Source organism: Hippoglossus hippoglossus, chromosome 17, assembly GCF_009819705.1.
Source record: "Hippoglossus hippoglossus isolate fHipHip1 chromosome 17, fHipHip1.pri, whole genome shotgun sequence".
Lineage (NCBI taxonomy): Eukaryota > Metazoa > Chordata > Actinopteri > Pleuronectiformes > Pleuronectidae > Hippoglossus > Hippoglossus hippoglossus.
Window position 1 is genome coordinate 276,364 of NC_047167.1, and position 20,114 is coordinate 296,477.

A 20,114-nucleotide genomic window follows, 5' to 3' on the forward strand; every position below is an offset into this window, starting at 1 on the left:
TCCTTAAGTCAGGCAACATCAAAAAAAGAGGACAGGGGAAAAAATATAGAAACCTCAGAGATAGCCACTTGTGACGGATCGCTCTCCCAGAACGGACAGTTACTAAGAACATCAGACAAATAACAGTATTTACAACATTGATTAGAAGAAACAGTTTGTAACAAAATGGAAAGTAAATGAATTTATTTGTCAGTAATGGTATGTGAGTAGGCATATTGTATATCAAGCAGTCTTGTTGAAAATAATAGTCCACAATCAGCTGTCACCACAATAAGGATCCACCAGCACAATCAGATGCAATCCATCATCATGATCCACCATCAGCTGTCACCTCTATCATGGTCCACCACCATTATCCGCGATCAGCTGCCAACACGATCCACGATCCGCCATCATGATCTCTGATTCGTGATCCACCATCATGATCTCTGATTCGTGATCCACCATCATGATCTCTGATTTGTGATCCACCATCATGATCTCTGATTCGTGATCCACCATCATGATCTCTGATTCGTGATCCACCATCATGATCTCTGATTCATGATCCACCATCATGATCTCTGATTCGTGATCCACCATCATGATCTCTGATTCGTGATCCACCATCATGATCTCTGATTCGTGATCCACCATCATGATCTCTGATTTGTGATCCACCATCATGATCTCTGATTTGTGATCCACCATCATGATCCACGATGTGGCCGCAGCTGCGGTCCTGAATCTAAAACCAGTATCTTTATTTTTTTAGTCAGTTTAAAGACTTGAAATGTAACTATACCTTTTGGATAAACAAGTGTTTTTCTGCTGGACCTGTTCATTTTCATTCAATAGGCCTCAGTCTTGAGGAAATCTATCTCATATCTATTACTGATAGATATTTAATGTAAGGGCCTCGGAGTTGACTTCCTCTGGCTGATTATCCTGGTGTGTTACCCAGTTCAGGGTCACGGACGGTCACATGAACGGACACTTTCCCCCTGCATCTCATTTTGTTTGGTTTGGCAATAACAAAACTATCAATGACACAAAGTAGAGATTATCAGCTGACAATTGCTGTATGGTCCAGTCACATGATTCAGTGACAGATCTGTTAGGTCACATGACACTGCCTGTGACTGAAACATGTGTCATGTGAGTGTGATACAATGAAACAGGAGGAAGTACTAAACTATCTGGTTCACAGGCAGGTAGAGTGTTCCCTGTTGGACTGGTTGGCCTTGTATTAAAAGCAGCAGTGACAAACTTCACATCTCAATATTTATATTGTGAGGATAGACATACAATTAAATTACATTTTATTTGTATAGTGCCACATCAAAACATACATTATCTTAACATAGTAAGGTCAAGACCTGGAACACAATCTCTGCTCCTAGGCGGCTGGGGCAGCTGTGACTGAGGGGGTAGAGTGTTCATCCTCTCACCAATAGATCAGTGGTTCGATCCCAGTCTTCCCCATCTGCATGCCAAAGTGTCCTTGGTCAAGATACTGAACCCTGAATTGCCCCTCATAGAAAAAGTGCTGCGCATAGATGCAATGTATAAATCTGTGTGTAAATAGGTGACTGGCAATAAAATTGTACTGTAAAGCTGAATGGTCGTCAAGACTATGAAAGTGCTATATAAATCGAACCATTTACCATTTTTATAATACTGGGGTCAGCTGAACCAAGTGTATCGATGTCAAAGAAAGTACAATGTGGAGCCCTTAAACTGACCAAATGTAGTAAAGGGTTATCAAATGAGCAAAGACAAAAGTACTGAATGTGGCATGTACACAATCTCCAAGCAACTGCTTGATTAACTGAATTCATGTGATTAAATGAAAATACAGGATACCAATGTGCATAGAGTACAGCTTAAAGGAATGCGCTGTATTTTATTTATAAATTTATATATTACTGTTGCATAGTAAACATGTGTTGCCAAACTCAAAATTAGCAAGTCTGAAATCTGAATTTAGTGCTCACTACAGTGTAATCTGTTGAGACTATGTTCACTGACTGAACAAACGCTTTTGTTTTCATTATCGTTTTTCTAAGCGAAAATGAATGACATGAGAGTATATGGATAATCAATCTGCTGTGGTGTATTTCAGAGAAGAGACTGATGTTCTGTTTGATAAAGTGTGGACAGGAAAAATAAATGTTCATAAAATGTAGTAGAGCAGATAGTTGGGAAAACTAAATAGCATAAAAATAAAGTGAGCTAGAGAAACACAGTGAAGTAAATAAAGTAGTTATTTATTTAATCATCTAAAAGAAGGTCTAAAGTTAAGTATGAAGTTTTAAATACAGCTTTTATTTTAAACTCCATTTTGCATATTTAAATAAGATTATTCCCTAATGCGATCTGTTATATTGCTAAATCGTCGGATTTACAGCCTTTTGTCAGTTTTGACTCATATATATATCAAACAGCAGCAACAATACATTTGAATAATATTCTTCTCCAACAGTCATCAGCAAAGTGTTTAATTCCTTCTTGTTGCTTTGTCAAGTGTGTATTCATGAAAACTGCTGAAACATAAAAGTCGAAAAATTGTTCTTTTAATCTTTCACAGTCCTTTTATTGCCCTCTACATATTTTTTTCCTCCAGTCATCTCTCGTCCTATCAGGGAGCGCTGGTGTTCATTTTCTCCTGGCAGCTGTCCCAGAAGTTGAGCAGTCTATTGTCCTTGTTGCTGCAGAAGTCAGTGAAGTCCCTGAGCAGGCGGTCAGACAGCCTCTCGTCACCCAGCACACCTGTCCTCCAGGCTTTGGTCAGCATGGTGTTGTAGGCCCAGTAGTAACCGACCTGCTCCTCGCTGCCGAACGGCCCGTGGCTGTTGGAGGTGGTGGAGTTCCGGCGGCGGCGCTGCTGTCCACTCGAGTACTTCCTCTTGGAGTATGGGAGCTGTAGGAACAAGGTTCCTGACAGGAACAAGTGGGATTTAAGCTTCATGATGTCTAGTGACCAAAAAGCAGTAAATGTGACTTAATAAAAGTAATAAACCTGTAACGTGAATGTACTGGGGTTTGTTCTCAGAGGGGAAATTAAAAGCAGAAGCAGAAAACTTGTCGTGCACGAAGCCAAATCTGGAAGAAAGAGAAACATTTATACATTCCTGCATCATGTGACTGAGACATTTTGAAAAACAATTGCCTTGAAGTTATATTTGTGCCTCATTCCTGAGCCTGTAGAGATATTCTAGGAACAGAATGTTTAGTAAGATGTCAGTTACATTTTGTAATTGAAGCTACATTTTTTAAAGGTTTAAACAGCTACTGTGAATACAAATGTATTTAAATCTAAGATACAATTTTATTTTACACACGTGGCTCAGGGTTTACAGTGGTGGTCCTCTAACCAAAAGGTCAGTGGTTCCATCCCAGTCTTCCCTAGTCCGTATGCCGACGTTTCCTTTGGCAAGATACTGAACCCCACATTGCCCCTTCTCATAGAGGAAGTGCTGCACATAGATGCACTGTGTGAATGTGTGTGTGAGTGGGTGAACGTAAAACTGTACTGCAAAGTTCTTTGAGTGGTCATCAAGACTAGAAAAGGGCTATGTAAAAATAAACCATTTACCATTTATCTTTTTTTTTAAAGTTCGATTCAATTATTCAATTAAATTGTATTTGTATAGTGCCAAATCATTATCTCAAGGAACTTTACAGAGGAGGGTCAAGACCTTAAGAAGGACGCTACGGGATGAATAACAGCAACTAGTATGATCAAATATATAAACTACATAAAAAACTAATGCACTATTGTCAAAAAAAATAAAGGCAAAGTTCTTTTAAAAAAAGAGAGATTAGGAAGGAAACCTATAAAATAACGACCTCCAGGCACCAAAATCCAATTAGTTCATCTTTGAGCTCAACGTTTGTATCGAATTTGAAGACATTCCCTCAAGATGATCTTAAGATATCCCACTCAAGAAAAACATACTTTGGTAAGCCACTGTGACCTTGCCCTTTGATCTTTGGCTACCAAAATGAAATCCAAATTCAAGTGAATGTTTGCGCCAAATGTGAAAGGATTCCCTCAAGGCATCCCATAGATATTGCATTCACAAGTCAAACAATGCGCTTTGAGAGGTCGTCGTGACCTTGATGTTTGACCACCAAAATCTAATCGGATCATCTTTGATCCCAAGTGAAAATTGTTACCAAATTTGGGGAAATTCCCTCAAGGCATTCTTGAGATATCGCGTTCACAAGAGTGGTTATCGCCCGCGCAGAGGCATAAAAACTAAATTGACTAAATTCCAGAATTTCGATTTGAAGTTTTATCGAACCAGGTGTTTATAACCAAAACTAAATAAATAATTACGTTCCAAAAGTGCTTATATGTGATATCTTTTATTTTATTTCAAATTGAATATACTGAGGCTCAGAGCCAGAAAAAGATTATGTGTAATTGTCCAAAATACTTCAGTCTACATATGGATAAAAGCAAACATGCAAATAACTTAATCAAGGAGAGGGAAGACTATGTTTTTCTCAAGTTAAATTATTCTTTGAATTATAATAATTTCTCTACCAAAAATAACCAAAGTTATTCTGAGGATATCCCATTTCTGAGGAGGAAAGCACAAATATAATGTCCAAGTTAACTTTAAGTGTTGAAAACCACAGAACAGCAACAACCTGTACAGTATGGCCTCCTGAAAGAGCTGCATCCTTTCCCAGTAGGTCTCTGGTTCAAAACCTGTTGACCAGAGATGTGACAACACACAGATAATAAACTACTATCACACACATCACACACACAGCATTCAATCTAAGGGCTTCTATACCTTCAAATAGCTTGTCACTGCCGTTCTTCAGCAGACACTGGATGTTGAGAGAGATGAAGAGCTGGGCTCTCAGTGGGTCTCCATACAGGTAGGAGGTCAGAGCGAAAGGAACCTCCAGCACCGGAACCAACAGGAAGCCGCACGAGGCTGCTTTCCTATGCCACCCTTGAACCTAACAGACAATAGTTAATTCAAAACTGGCAGTTGAGTAGGAGACTTTTAGTCTCTGTAGAGTTGTTGTAAATTTCACAAAGTGAAACTACAGCCGAATTTCAGAATCCGCCAGCTTTATGACAAGGTAAATTGTTCGTGACGCAGACTAACACATTCAACTTAAACAAGTATTTTATATTATTATTTATCTCTAATTCTCTGTATGGCTCTGTAAAGTGCGCTGCAAATAAATTGGATATTAAATTACAAGGTTCTATCTGGAATCAGTGGTTTTAAGATATTGAGCTTCAGTTTTCACATTCTGGTCAGCAAAACTGATCTACAGGAAAATTCTATTCAATTTATGAGGTACCCAATGTAATATACATTATATAGTATTGCAATCCTATCACTGTTTTAATTGGTTTCAAGATCAGGTCCCTTTCACAGCTATTAAGAGATTATTGAAGGAAGGACATACAAAATTCTGATCAATCAAATAAAATAAATGGAACTTCTAAAACACTGATGACTCTAAATGTTCATATAATATAGATAGTGGTTAATTTTTCATCAACACTGATGAACTTGACAAAGAAAGTTATAATATATTAATAAGTACTTTGCTCTCATAAACAAACCCAACAGTTCCCACAATGGGCAAGCGCTTTGGCGACTGTCGATGATAGAGTTCTGTGCCCGTGACGTCACTGAATGTCTACAGTGAGGGGAAATAAACATATTGAAATGATGTGGCTGCCACTTCGACCCGCAGCTTGACCCAGTTGCCGACCAGTGCGGTAGTTTACCAGAAGATGTAGGAGAGGACATGTTCAACTTAGTCCACAGAGTGAAAGCACACTGCCCCGCCCCCACTGATTATTACAGAGGGTAGCCTTTATATTCAATTTCTATAAATATTGAAAGTATCACCTATCCAAATTGCACCAAAATCAACACTTCACTTCCATGGTCAATTAAGAATACATATAGTGTGAAGTGTGAAGATAACCTGTACACAGATGGTCCAAATATATTTTAACAGGCCTAGGCTACATTGGGTTAAGTGTTTTCTTTCAAGGGTTTGTACTATCTACTATGTCAACTCTATTGATCTTTGTATGGGTAGTATCTAAGTACTGCTGCAAAATTCAGCCACAAGATCTATGTTGATGAGAAAGGAAATCATAATTTTATCAAGTTACCATCTCAAAGAGCACTGCAGCAGTGACAGCCATCCAGTGCAGTTTGATCTCAAAGGCAGCGGTGAGGGAGAAGTTTCCATGGTAATAACAGCTGCACCATTCAGTCCGGTCGCTGCGGTTGTTAACATCCACATCCAGCGTGACTGTCTTCTGCTCCGGGACTGTAGCAGCTGGAGGAAAGAAGGAGCCAGAGACAGAGAGATGGACAGACAGGAAGACCGGAAGCAAAAGAATGAGAAGTGGATGGCATGATAGGCAGGCAGATGGAGGAATGAAAAGAGGCTCAAGTCTGTCAACACTGAGTTAAAGAATGTTATGGATACATATTTATTGATCCACTAAAGCACTTTAAATCCGATCTATTCTCATCTTGATTTATTCAAAAGAAAAAATGTTTTGAATGTTTTGTCACCACACATAACAGGAAAGTGCAGAGCTGCCAGAGTCATGAAAAGTTAAAGGGATAGTTGAAAATTCCCTCATTATATAATAACCCCTATGGCGATAGGGGGGTAGGTAAAGTGTTTCAGGGGTAAACAGTGTAGCTGATTAGTGACCTATCTTCAGACGTAAAAAAACCAGACAGACAGACAGACAGACATAAAATGCCTCCATACTGCTCGTCTGGTGTTATCCAAGTGTCTGGAAGCCCGAGATTCATAATCGACGCGAAAGAAGGTCATTTACACCAAGTTTTAACTCTAAAAGTTCACCAGAAGTGGCTAAACTAGCAGACGTTAGCATTTCTGACGGTCCCATAATGCACCTTGTCTGAAGATATCAGCAGAGATTTACACTAAAACCACGGTGTAAATGAGACCACAGGAGCAGTATGGAGGTATTTTATGTTTTTTCTGTTGTTTTGTTACGTCTGAAGAAGGACTCACCATTGACTTCAATTTTATTGAATTCTGCTATAAAAAGGTTTACCTCTGAGACTCTAGAAGTGTTTCGTGTACTAAACACTTCACCCACCCCCCCACCTATAGTTATAACAAACAATGCCATCTGTTAACCCAGTTTAATTCACAAGTCTGGCATCTTATCATGGTTGAAGTGAAATGAATCCAGAAAGATATATAAGGTTATAGTAGAGACATATTGTTCTCAGAGCTCTCAGATTTCCAAATGGAAAATAAAGACATGAAAGTCATGCAGATGCTTCAATTAATTTCATAAATCAAGGTAAGTAAGATATTGTTCTTTTTATTGTTGTTATTATTGTGGAAATTAACTACTTTTTCTCCTAGCTGTGTGTGTATATGTGTGTGCTGCAAAAGCAATTCAAACAGAGGTTTCCTGCTATAATAAATAACACCTTGAACAAATAAGCGGTGAATACAGTCATTAGACACTGACAGTAAGCATTACAGCTGTTGCTTTAAAATGTGCAAGCATTTTCAAAGAAGCTGAGGTGACAAATGAAGCTTGTAGTATGTTAAAGCAGTTGTATGAGGGAAGAACGGAGCCAGAGCAGAACACAGTCACAACGTGCTGCGTTGTGATGGTGCTCTCTGTTGAAAAGCCAGCTGGAGAGTGACAAGCGAGGACATTCCACACCACAGCACTACTGAACCACAGCCACTAACACCACAGCATGCACACTAGCTTCTACTGCTCCTGGATCAGCAACACACTAACCACACAGCATGCACTGATTGGATGGGGGGGCTGGAAAATTTGTGGCCACATCAGACAGATGCCACTGTGGGCAGATCACTACAACTACTACTACAGACATGCTCTACACATCTGGAAACACAACCAGAGTCCAGTATCTGTATCACAGAACAGGAAAGATGAAATGTTACATAGAATCAACTCTGTAGTGAGGGTAAGACTCCCACAGTGTGAGCAGGATGACAAACGACCGTGGTGAGTGTTAATGTCTGTGGTAGTTATGCACATGTAGGGCTCATTGTTCTTGGTTTGTTTTTTGCAGTAAACACAGTGTCATACAACTGTAACCATTGATTTTTTATAAACTTTGGAGGGATTCAAGCAACTGATCTCCATTTTTTTCTCTACAGATCATATTAATGGAAGCATTATGAGCTGTTAAATTCTTGTGGTGCTCTCTGTTGAAAACATAACATAACAGTAAAGTAAAGAGAAAAAGGGGCAGAGTGGGTCTAATTTTCAGCCTGGGAGATAACACCACAGGTTGGGGCCTACCTCAATCATTAAAATGTTACTGAGAAGGCATTGGGTAAACCCCTGATCTGACATGGCTCCAAACCAACAGAAACACATGACACAAATTAATTATAGTTTAAGAAAAAAACTATTTAAACTCCTGCAAAGATTATGGGATTGTCATCTGTATAAAGACCATTTTGACAAATGTCCTTGACAGTTTATTATGAAGCCCACAGATTGACCTCCATCCAATAGAACTATCTCTCTGACAACTGCCACAACAATAAAGTAAACTCAGTGTTATGTTGTGCTGACTCAGCTGTCTCTCTCATTATTAAAACTAATTATGTCTACTGGCTATTTGTTAAAGCCGTTTTCACTTCATCTCATCTTAACAATTTATTGGAAAGTTTCCAGGCTATCAAGGACAGCTAATAATGAAAATCAGACAGACTATTTTAATTATAACTGAATCCAGTAATTAAGCATTTTGACAACTTAACCTTTGCAGTTGCATTGCCAACCTGCTCGTACGATATTTAGCTGCACTTCATTCTGTTTTTCTTTTGTTTCTCAATACTTTTCTTTTCCTTTAAATGTATGTTCTCCTTCCTGTGTAATGTACAGTTGCAGTACTGTAAGTCGATAGTACTGGCCCAAAAAAGGTCCTGACACTCACCATTCTAAAAAAGATCCAGCTATTTTTCTGGTGAATACTGAGACAAACTGAAAAAAATGAGCCTTGGCTAGATGAAGATAATTGTTATATGGAAGGCTGAGAGCTCACTCGAGCATGGCCCATATCCTTCCAAATGAGGTGATGTGTGGATATGGGCCAGAGCAGATTGTACTGCCATAATATACTCAGAAATAATCATCAGCGGCAGTAGAACAACCAATTAGGATTTCTATTGTAGTTTTTGGATGACCAAGATGCCTTAAAAAAACACTCTCTCTGCTCTGTGTTACATGCTAATACTGGACCCACACAGTCCTTCGAAATAGACTTGAGTGTGATTTGCATCAGACTGGATGAGGGAGGTGACCATGTTTCATCTGTGGTGTGGGCTGGGAGGATCAGGCTGAGTGTACCTAGCAGTGCAGCGGCCTGGCTGCGTCCTCCAAAGCTGCGGCTGAAGGAGCTGTGCCTACTTGCGTAGGATGCTGGCCGGCTGGGCAGCCAGGGCAGGAGGAAAGTCGGGAGGTCACAGGGTTGCTGCTCCTCTAATACAAAAGCCACTTCGAACCACTTTCTCTGGAACAGGGTGAAGTCCTCCAGGGCTGCAGTGGACCAAACTCCAGGAGCTGTGGGGGGGAGCTGGGAGATTGGCCCTGCAGAGGACAGAGACTGCCATGACAACACCCTCTCAAAACTTCTACATGGGAACAATCACATTATTTTTTCTAACTAACTCGTATCAATTACAGATATATACAAGGCAAAGTGTGGATATACTATTTGAGATAAAAGTGAGACTAAAATGGTAAGTCCTGCAGCCTTCATGAGCCTTTGTAGCCAAGTGTAGAGCGCACCATGCACAAAGAGGAGAGGCACAAACAGGTGGGAGGTTCATTTAAATGAGGCAGTGCAGTGAGTTGTTGGCATTTCAGTGGAAAATGTGTTAGACCACTTTGACCAAAACACATTTTATGGTGAATGTCAAACACTTTGGTGATTAAACAAAATACTCAGCTATGCTTTAAATGTAAATAAATAATTTAACCTAATCACTCTGCAGCTAGAAGGATAATTTCTAACTGGCAACAAAAGTATTTATTGAATTGTCCACAGCTGTTCACATACAGCTTCTCCTTCAGGTCAGTAAATCCCTGCAGCCATGTGAAGAAGCAGTTCACATGTTGATGAATCTGCACATGGGAGGTGTCAATCTATAGCGACACATAAATCCTGTATCAATGCCTCTGTAGCAGCAGAGTTTAATATTTAGTTTTTGAGATGCATTATGGTACAAATGTTTCTGTGTAACATTTTAGAGTGAAAAACTGAAAAGAGCGTTGATTCATGTCGTCACACAGCCTGGATGCAGATTTGAGGAAGTGTGTGTTCAGATCATGCTGCTCTGCATCATCCAGGCAGCACCCTAATTTTGGAGTCTTTCAATGCGTTGAACTGTATAATACACGCCATTATTGTGACTAGCACAGCAGTTTTGAAACAAGGAGTACAGTGATGTCACCGGTCCACTTTTTACTTGTTGCACTTATGCAGATAACATCAGGGCCTGAGGGCGTTTTAAATCCATTTACCATCCTTCTCTCCAACAATCCTGTAGAAGTAGAAACCGTAGACGAAGGTGCGCATTGCTTCTCCAGAAGCATGGGCCACCAAACCTTCATCCAGCATTTTCTACACAAACCAAACAGAGAATTACTAAACATTATGTTTATTATACTTAACTTAATTTTTACTACAGTGAAATAAGCTCACACACAATCTTTTTAAAACAACATTTCCAAAGGGCAAGTTTTTTTCCTTTCTGATGGAGTGCAACCATGTAATGACAAACGGTTACTCTTAATTTAAGTCAGTATTCAGTATTGAGATATTCAGACCCTTCTCAGTACTGAGATAAAGCATGGCAACGATTACATTTTGACAGCCTGAGAACCTCAGTGACTTTGGGACATACAAACTACTTGCCTTTGTTTATTACTACAAATACTGTAAATCTGGCTACACTTTCTGATCATCTTCAAGCGATGTTGCTGCATTTCAATTGTGTTCAACAATTAATCTGGCAAACAGAAATTACACTTTTACTCTTTTTGAAATCTGCAAATCTTTCCTTGATGTTACGACATTTTTCATTCAGTGCAAGGAAAATTTGGACTCACCTGCATTTTATCCACAGCCATTGCCTGTGTATCCACTCCATCGACATTATTGACCAGCCAATGAACAACCTCAGCGCTGATAAAGCAGTTGAGTGGGAGACCTTTCTGCTCTGGGAGCAGCTGTACACCTGTCCTGTGATACCAGAAAGCACAGACACACTGCTATCTGAAAAAAAATTACTGGGTAAACAGGTCACCAATCCTTATTTGTGATATTCATGGTCAAGATTTCAAGGTGCAGCCGGGGTGAGGAGGGCATCCAGTTTGTCAACCTCGGGATTGCGTTCCTTCTTCATTGGATGGTGTGATTCTGAAGGCCTCATCAGAAAGGGATCTCCGGTGCACACTGGGGCAGTGTTAAGTGGTCAGGATGAGAATCAGAACCTCAAAGTCCATGGTTGGGGGTGGGATGCTGCCCCAAGGGAGGAGTTTAATTAACTTGGAGTCTTGTTCATGAGTTTGGGGAAGATGGAGCAGGTGAGAAATGGTGCGGTGTCAGCAGTATTGAGCGCATTGTCCCAGACCATTGTGGTAAAGGAAAGATGAGACAGTTGCACCCCAGAAATTATAAAATAAGGTTGAGGCCCCTGAAAGTCTTGGGGTGGCACACCAAAGTGAAAAGCCACTGAATTTCATGTATGAATTCTATATTATAGCAAATAGAACAGTTGAAAACTATGTCAATGTGGCCCACAATCATTGCAGCAACATAAGAAACGTTGTACTTTTACACAAATTGCAAAAGGGTATGTGATTTTATGAATGTTGTTGCCATGACAGACATCTGCACCTACAGTATGACACCTCTTAATTTCTCTCATTTCGAACAAAAATAATCAGTTGTGGACTACTGTTGTAGAATTCAAACGAAGAATCCACTTTGTCTATAATGACCGTATCAGAAAGTATGGATAACAGGATACGGTAGTTCACTATGTCAATGCTTGCTGGAACGTCCTGCGAGATAAGAATGCCAATATGGAACGATAACATAACTACTCACGGATTACAGCAACCATGTGGAAATTAAAAATACCTGATATAACTGGTTTTCTTTACAGGTGTCAAATCAATTAAAGAATAACTGGACTTTTTGTGACCTGATGTAACCACAACTAACAGTACTTGACAAACAGTTCACATGTCACATGTATGTCAGGACACAAACAACATAAAATATTACGTGGGATGTTTGATTGCTTCCAGGATCTCCAAGGGAGGTGAGGAGGAGGACAGAGAGACGACTCCCGTTGCAGACTGGCCACTGTGAACAGATCAGCGCAAAAGGATAGAGGGAAAATCATCTATTAGCAAGTTTTCAGCCAACTTATCAGCTACTCTAACTGAGGACAAATGATAGTACTGGTGTAAGAATCCATGAAGTACAGCTTAAATGTATTTACTGATATATCATAATTGAGTTTTGGAGCATAAAATACAAATATGTATGATAATGTATGCGAGACATGTTTTGTGCAAGTTGTTAGGAGTCCCTACAGTACATTAAGTGAACAGTTACCTGGTATCTATGCTGCTGCTGGCTGCAGTCTCTCCTGCCGGCTGTGCTGCTGCTCCACCTGTCGCTCCAGGCTGGACTCCCTTGTCTGCAGCCTCGCTAACTTCAGCAGGCAACTACACAATTAAAATACTTCATTAAATGAGCTGTTTCAGTTTATATGTTTTAATGATTTCCCTCTCATTTTATTCGTCAGTCTTTCATGTTTCTGAAAGTTACATTTTCTAGGAATTGTACTTAAGTTAAGTACTTGAATAAGTGAACTTAGCAAAACACCTTCAAAAAACAAGATTACATTCGCCTTCATTGTATTGGGGTGGAGGCAGAAACCTCAGACAGATATTTTTGAAAGCTGAAAAAATAAATCTAAATTATCAGCATAGATACCACTAGAGCTAAGTGAGAAAATATGCTTATTTAACAGCTCAGTCCTGATATCATGTATGGAATGATAAGTGAGCCTCAAAAGTTTATCTGAGTGAATGAGTCCTGATACAGTGCATGTTAGTTACATCAGGATCACACTTTATGTGCATGATTAATTACTCTCCAGAACTGGAGAACATTGAGTTTCCAGGGTTTCTGCATGGTTAACTAAGTTATTCAATCATTTAAAAATTGTTCATGATCTAACCAACCAAACTTTGAGCACTTTGTCATGATGTGTAGTTATAATTCCGAATGAAGACTAACCTATCATGAATGGGTGAGCTCCCTAGCTGCTGTTGCTAGCAACAGTGAAGGTGTTTTCGATCATATTGGACAAAACATTCTTCTGCAGCATTACAATCCCATTTGTCTCAACTATTCAACTTTAGTATGTAAGACATAATTTCTGCCACTAGGGGTATCTGAAACAATAACCACAGAGAGTTGGCTTGTATTAAAGTGGTGTAGGATCATGGGAGTTTTTGCCATCATTGCAGTCAGCTACACCTTGTTATGATTATTTCAGTGTTAATGGTTCAGGAGCTGATTTATCCTCACAGGTAAAAAAAAAAAAGTAAAAAGTAAAAACACTATAAAGAACAGCCTCATATTAAAAATAAGTTTCTCAGACGCTGTTTGTCAGACACAGGGCGTCTCTAAAGGGCTGTGAGTCAAGCTGCCGCTATCCAGACATCCAAAATTAGTCCATCTTGACTCTTCCGGCAGACAACACTGACACATGCTCTAAAAGGATATGGTGCCACTGACTAGCTACCTGTCAGTGGCAATTAAACGCACACTGCTGACTTAATACAAATTATAGATTTCTGTTTGAAAATTACTGGAGACATTTGTGATGATGTAGAGACACAGCTCAAAAATATATATGACATAGTTGTTTTAAGATATTTTAAAGTGGAAAAGATTTATTGTACCTTTCCAAGACCTGCAGATTCCATGTTTTAGATTTAAGGCTATTCAATGTTCAAATTTCAAAGCTGGATGTTGCTAACTTGCTATTGAAGCTGCAGCTATGAATGATAGCAAAAATGCCTCCTCAATCCTATTGGCTAAACTAGGACTGATCACTACACATTTTTGCCTCTATAAACTATTCAAAGTTAACATCTTGCAGCAATGTTACACAGCTGTGGGGTTTTACACAGCTTGAATCATCACAAATACATTATGAATTACACATGATCCTGGTATCACAGCGAACAGCGTTAATCTAAACCTGCAGACAGCACAATACTGGAAACAAACTACACACTCAACAAAAACAGGATGGGAAGGAGCACTACAGGTGGAAGTGATTGTCTCTCGCATTGCGTGTTTCTGCACAGCATGCTCATGCAGTAATACAGAGTAGTTAGGGGAGCTGCAGCAAAAAGACACATACAGCAAAACACTTAACTTCATTGTTGCCCAAGGACCTCATAACTGACCTGAGAGTGATAGATGTAGGAGGAGCGTGGGCTACGTATAAAATCCAAAATAAAGGCAGCGTCCTGTCAGCATACACAAAGAACACAACCCAGGATCAAACACCCCAAGCCCAGTAAGAAAAAGAGACAACAGAAAAGGGGCATGGAAAAAAAAATTGCAAATGAAAGGAGAAAAACAACAGCAAAAGCCCAACAGTGAAGCACCAGCAAAGAAAAATCAACAGTGCCTGTTGCTGATAACAATAAATCTAGATGTCTCAGCAAAAGCTAAATGGCAGAAGCAGAAAAAAGTTTTCTGCTCCACTCATTGAAAAGACGCTTACCTTGCGGGGACTGTCTATATGTGTGGGAGCTGTCGCAACAGTGGTGGGGTCACTGACAGCTGCTGAGGGCTTCATCTGCTGCTGCTGCTCCTCCAGCGTCCTGACAGGATGCAGAAAAAACATAGTGACCGAGATTCATGGCTCTATTGCAAACATGTTGGCCTGCGGTTCCTAGGGACACTCACTTCTGATTCTGATCCATCTCCAGCAGGGCCGACAAAGCCGATGTGCCTTTCTTGCCTTGTGGGGCAACAGGCTCAGGAGGATATGGAGGGAGAGGACTCGTGATTTGCAGTCCTTTCATTGGTGTGCCTTTTGGCTATGAGAAAATGTGAGAAAAACAAGGGAAATGTCCATCAGCATCTAAAAATACTGTTTACCACTGAAGCTCCTAAAGTGTTTTGTGGACTCAAACACTTCACCCACCCCTCAATCGGCATAGCGGTGAGTAGATAATGTGTGAATTTTCATTTTTGGGTGAACTATCCCTTTAAATTAGTAAATAATATTGTTTGATAGAGAACTTTTATAAAACAGTACAGACATAATCCGAAGAGAACAAAAGTATCAATGATGTAAGAATACAAATATTAGTCAAAATAAAGTACTGCAGTATTATCAGCATAATGTCCTCAAAGAAAGTGTCTCTTGTTATGTGTTTTATAATTGTACCGTAGAAATAAAACGTCTGAGACCAGGTGAAAGTGCTTTGATTAGTGTTGCATTCAAAGGTCGATTTTCAAGGCAGAGTCAACTTTAGTTTAGTTTTTTGGGGGGGGTTGTTGTTGTTGTTGAATTTAATTTATGCAATTATATATTTCATAACTGGTGACTATAGCTGTCAGATGAATGTAGTTAAGTCAAACGTACAGTATTCCTCTTTTAAAAGTAGTGGACAACAAGTACAGAGACGGAAACACAGAAACATTTTTTATCTTCACAAACTGTATTTGTGTTCAGTTGGTAAATGTTACTATAAACCACTGGAAGATGTTGATCTTTCTGCCACTCTCAATTCAAAACAATGCGACAGACAATTGTGAGACTAAAATGTGTTATATTATAAAAATGTATAATCACAGATTATTTATGTGTGGTCAGGTATAGATCAAAGCACAAACAGTTGGGAGACAACTGCACAGCTTAATATAAACTAAGAGAGCCTCACCCTGATTATCCTGTCAGAGCGGTGGCGTCGGCGAATGCGATTGAGACCCTCCAGGAAGCGGACGAAACCATCCAGCAGTAGCCAGTCCCCGCTACCACCAACCCTAGCACTTGCTCCCTCCCCATAAATATCCCAGTGGCCCTCCCCATCTGCCACTCGGCGTGCACCTCCAGCTGGCAGCAGTAGGAAGCGAGTCCTCCAGAACTTCAGTGAGTCGATCAAACTGGGGAGGCAGAAGAAAAGAATACCATGGTATTTGACAAAAATTTTAAATTATTTTCAAGAATTACTTTAAAACTAGAAATGTTGTACTGCAGTTGCATGCCTCCACCAATCAGTGCAGTTTCTGTCTACATACATTTTTTCCCCAAATTCATATAAGGTCACCTTGACCTTCACCTTTGACCAATGAAATCTTGAGGTATCACCTTCAAGAGGTCAAATACATGTTTTGTGAGGCCACATTTACTTTTCCCTCTGATCGCCAAAATCAAATCAGTTAATCTGTGGGTTTAAGTGAACATGTGGGCCGAATTTGAAAGAATTCACTCTAGATGTTCCTGTGGTATCACATTCACAAGGCAAAACAAATGTTTTTTGAGGTCAAAGTGACCTTGACAAAATTCTAATCAGTTTATCCATGTGTCCAAGTCAATGTTTGTGTCAGATGTAATGAAATTCCCTTTGGGCACTCCTGATATATTGCATTCACAACCACGGGAGGTCACGTGACCTTAACCTTTTGACCTTCGACCACTAAACTCTAATCAGTTCATCTTTGAGTCCAAGTTAATGTTTGTATCAAATTTGAAGACATTTCTTCAAGCTGATCTTAAGATATCACATTCACAAGAATGGGACAGATGGATAGTAGACAGACAACCCGAAAAGATAATGCCTCCGGGCACTGGCTGTCACCAGCGTTGAGGCATAAAAATTAAGCAAATTATATCCAGTTTATAAAGGAGCAAAAATCCAGAATCGCAGTAGTATAGTATTCCACATATATAACTAAAACAGTATGTAGTGTGTAAATGCATGCATGCGTGTGTGTGTGTGTGTGTGTACCTGAAGTCCTCTGAGCCAGCAGAGCAAATGTACTGGTCTAGGTAGTTCCATTTGTATTCCTCCAGTCTCTCGTGGCCAAACTCCACCCAGCAGGAGACAAACTGAGCATCAGAGTGTGGAGGACACAGGCTGTAACTGTACTGGATCTGAGCTGACTCGTATGGGTACCTAAAACGCACACATGGACGTACATAAGTATGCATGCATGCAGACACGCACACATTATGAAACTCTTTTGGACACTCAGATCTCATTGACTCATTATCCACATGAGGTTGCACATGGCATAAATGCAGATTTGTGTTTGTGAATGTGTGTAAGACATTATCAGGTGCCCTCACTTTGGCAGGTAGCGAGTAACAGTGATTATTTTGTCTTTGAGACAAACTTTATGGAAGGTCCGGCCCATACTGAGCCAGTACACTGTCTCCTCCTCCTCCGCCCGACGCAGAGACACCAGCCCTGAAAACAAAAGAAGAACTGGTAGTTTCTCTTTCACTTATCACGAATATCCATGTCATCTGAATAGTTGGGCTTGTTGTTAAAGTTGGGAAAGTATTTTTACAGGAGTTGTACAATTATACATATGCAACTGAATTTTCTTGTGTTACTTGAAGATGTTTCATCCTCTAATCCAAGAGGCCTCTTCAGTTCCAACTGACTTTTGGGAGCTTTCATCCCCAGGTATTTAACCTCTGTGGGTCTGTATCTATCCTGACTAAGTTGTTACACATTTCTTAGCTTTTTTTGACAAATAATTGTAAAACAATTTGACTTGTTTGCACCTGAGGTAGTTATATAAATAATGAGAGGTTTAGAGGGGAAATGTGAACAAATCTTAATATGAAAATGAAAAAATTGCAGATTTATTCTTAATATATCATGTGTTTTTTAAAGTAAAATCTATCAAGTAACTACAGCTGTGAGATTAAAGTTGTGAAATATAAGTACAAGATAGCATAAAATCTAAATGCTCAAGTAAAGGACAAGTACATCACAATAATACTGTACTTGAGTAAATAAACAAGGAAATAAATAATAAATAAGGACACAACCTGAGGCAGAAGCAGACAAAGAAAATGAATCCTAAGGGCATACAAATAACCAGTCTTCTAATAGTAGACCTCATTTAAAATTTCCTCGGGATTTGATATCAAGCAAAGACAATAAATAAAAAAGGTACTTATTGCATTGGTGATGGTATTTAAACATTCTCAAGCAATGGACACAGCATATAATGGAAGGGATTTAAATAAATATGTAGTATAGTATGTACAGAAACTTTACCTCTGGAGTAAAGAGGGCTGCTGCCAAGAGGCGTGGCTACAGCAGGCTGTGGCTTTCTGTTATTGGGCTGGACAATGATCTGGTAGCCCTGCATCAACCTCTGACAGATAAACTCCTCAAATACCTGAGACGCACTCATCACTGGAGATTCATCCTCCCGCCTGGGGTAGAGACAGAAATATGAAAACACAGGGGATTTGTTTGATGTTGGTCAAGAGAGACTCATATTTGCATGATGTGATGTTTGGATGAGCAGTAATTAGGTTTCTGTAACACTCATGTTATTTTTCCAATGTCCAGAAAATGCATTATAATATTAGGAACAGCCTTTTACTGATCCTCAATTCACGTGTCATCTTGTGTGACTAAATCATTTTTTGTACCCAAATAATGCAGAAAATGTAACACTGCTTATTTCAGTTGTGAGGAGGACCTGTGATCTTAAAATTCATGCTGCATATGGACCCCACTAATTTTTGTCTGTATGTTGCCTAGGAGGAAATACCCAGGGCCAAAGAAAGCTCTCTCCACCACTTACTGCTGCTCCCAAGAAAAAAAACGTGAGGGGGGCCTTGAATGGAAACTACTCCCTGGATCATGTGCATTTCTAAAAGATATTGAATGTACTAGCCAGTTGTACAAACTGTTTTACTTAGATGACAGGATGATGTCTACCTCTCCAGGTCACTGTGCGGCAGAAGGTCGTAGCAGCCCTCGGTGTAGTCGTTCTGTAGTGCCTGGCGGTCTGGGAAGTAATCGGTGGTGAGGGGCAGGCAGGCCGGTGTGGTCAGAGACTTCCAGTCTACCCCCACTGTGCAGCAGAAGCTGGGCACTGTCGGGGGTGCAGACAGCAGCAGGGCTTCAGGAGCACCCACGCCATGCATACGCACAAACAAAAAATCCCCACAGCGAAGACAAAAACATGTACCCAGAGTGGAGCGGTACATGTGTGTGGGGGGAGGGGGTGGGGCAGGGAAGCACAGTAGAGTGATGAGAAGAAAGGAATAGAAAGGATGAAGACATGAGGATGGAAAGGAGTGAAAATAAGGATACAAACATGACATAAAAAGAAAGTAAAAGAGAGGGGAAGAAAAAACAAGTATAGGGTTATTTTTACTGGCCTCATCTCCCTTGCTGATGATTCCTGAGGAGCCTGTAGTTGTGGAGCAGTGATCAAACATGCAGATTGTGGCCTTGTGACAGTCAGTCTGTGATCACTTAGAAGCAGTGGAAAATGTGTCCTGAGCTCAAGAGAAGTGTGAACTGTAATGTGACTAGAGTGACTTTAAGCAGAGATATTACATGCAAACATTCAAATCACGAGCAAACTCTCAATTCAACATACTGTGAGAAAGAGAGATTTGTTTTACAGAAGCACCCAGTTACAGTCAAATCAAGCAAAATATGCACTACACACACCACCATGCAGGAGAGAGATTTACACACAAGGCTTCTTGAATGCAGACAGGTCTTGGTGTAGGTCAGTTAATTAGGGGATTTGAAGACCAGGTAAAATTGTATCTGATGAATCAAGTAACAGATCAACAGGAAGAGGCCCGGAAAAAAGAGAGAAAATATTCCAGTAGACAGAGAGGATACAGAGGGAGAAGAGGAGGGTAACCCCAAATCACACGACCTGTTAGGGCTGGTTATACCTACGACCCCTGGAGACAGACACCCACTGGAGAAACCTGCCTGCTGAAGCTGAATAAGCCCTCACAGGTAAAAGACA

General features: G+C 40.0%; 1 protein-coding gene across 8 annotated transcripts in view; it reads right to left on the reverse strand.

The window, feature by feature from the left end:
- Positions 1 to 2,464: 2,464 nt before the first annotated feature.
- depdc5 (DEP domain containing 5, GATOR1 subcomplex subunit) overlaps positions 2,465 to 20,114 on the reverse strand; it is a 28,185-nt gene continuing 10,535 nt past the window's right edge. For 4 of the 8 annotated variants that reach the window (XM_034612668.1, XM_034612664.1, XM_034612662.1 and 1 more), the window contains 18 exons: positions 19,058 to 19,241; positions 18,383 to 18,543; positions 17,437 to 17,557; positions 17,096 to 17,263; positions 16,028 to 16,250; positions 15,045 to 15,178; positions 14,860 to 14,959; positions 14,537 to 14,599; positions 12,663 to 12,775; positions 12,327 to 12,407; positions 11,144 to 11,276; positions 10,556 to 10,655; positions 9,380 to 9,619; positions 6,149 to 6,318; positions 4,791 to 4,962; positions 4,642 to 4,702; positions 3,002 to 3,084; positions 2,465 to 2,919 (listed from right to left, as the gene is read on the reverse strand). In XM_034612668.1, coding sequence (XP_034468559.1) covers positions 2,621 to 2,919; positions 3,002 to 3,084; positions 4,642 to 4,702; positions 4,791 to 4,962; positions 6,149 to 6,318; positions 9,380 to 9,619; positions 10,556 to 10,655; positions 11,144 to 11,276; positions 12,327 to 12,407; positions 12,663 to 12,775; positions 14,537 to 14,599; positions 14,860 to 14,959; positions 15,045 to 15,178; positions 16,028 to 16,250; positions 17,096 to 17,263; positions 17,437 to 17,557; positions 18,383 to 18,543; positions 19,058 to 19,241 — 2,606 coding nt within the window. In that variant the 3' untranslated portion in view covers positions 2,465 to 2,620. Of the gene's footprint in view, positions 2,920 to 3,001; positions 3,085 to 4,641; positions 4,703 to 4,790; positions 4,963 to 6,148; positions 6,319 to 9,379; positions 9,664 to 10,555; positions 10,656 to 11,143; positions 11,277 to 12,326; positions 12,408 to 12,662; positions 12,776 to 14,536; positions 14,600 to 14,859; positions 14,960 to 15,044; positions 15,179 to 16,027; positions 16,251 to 17,095; positions 17,264 to 17,436; positions 17,558 to 18,382; positions 18,544 to 19,057; positions 19,242 to 20,114 lie in introns of those variants that run through there. The other 4 variants (XM_034612667.1, XM_034612666.1, XM_034612665.1 and 1 more) reach the window with 3 other exon arrangements.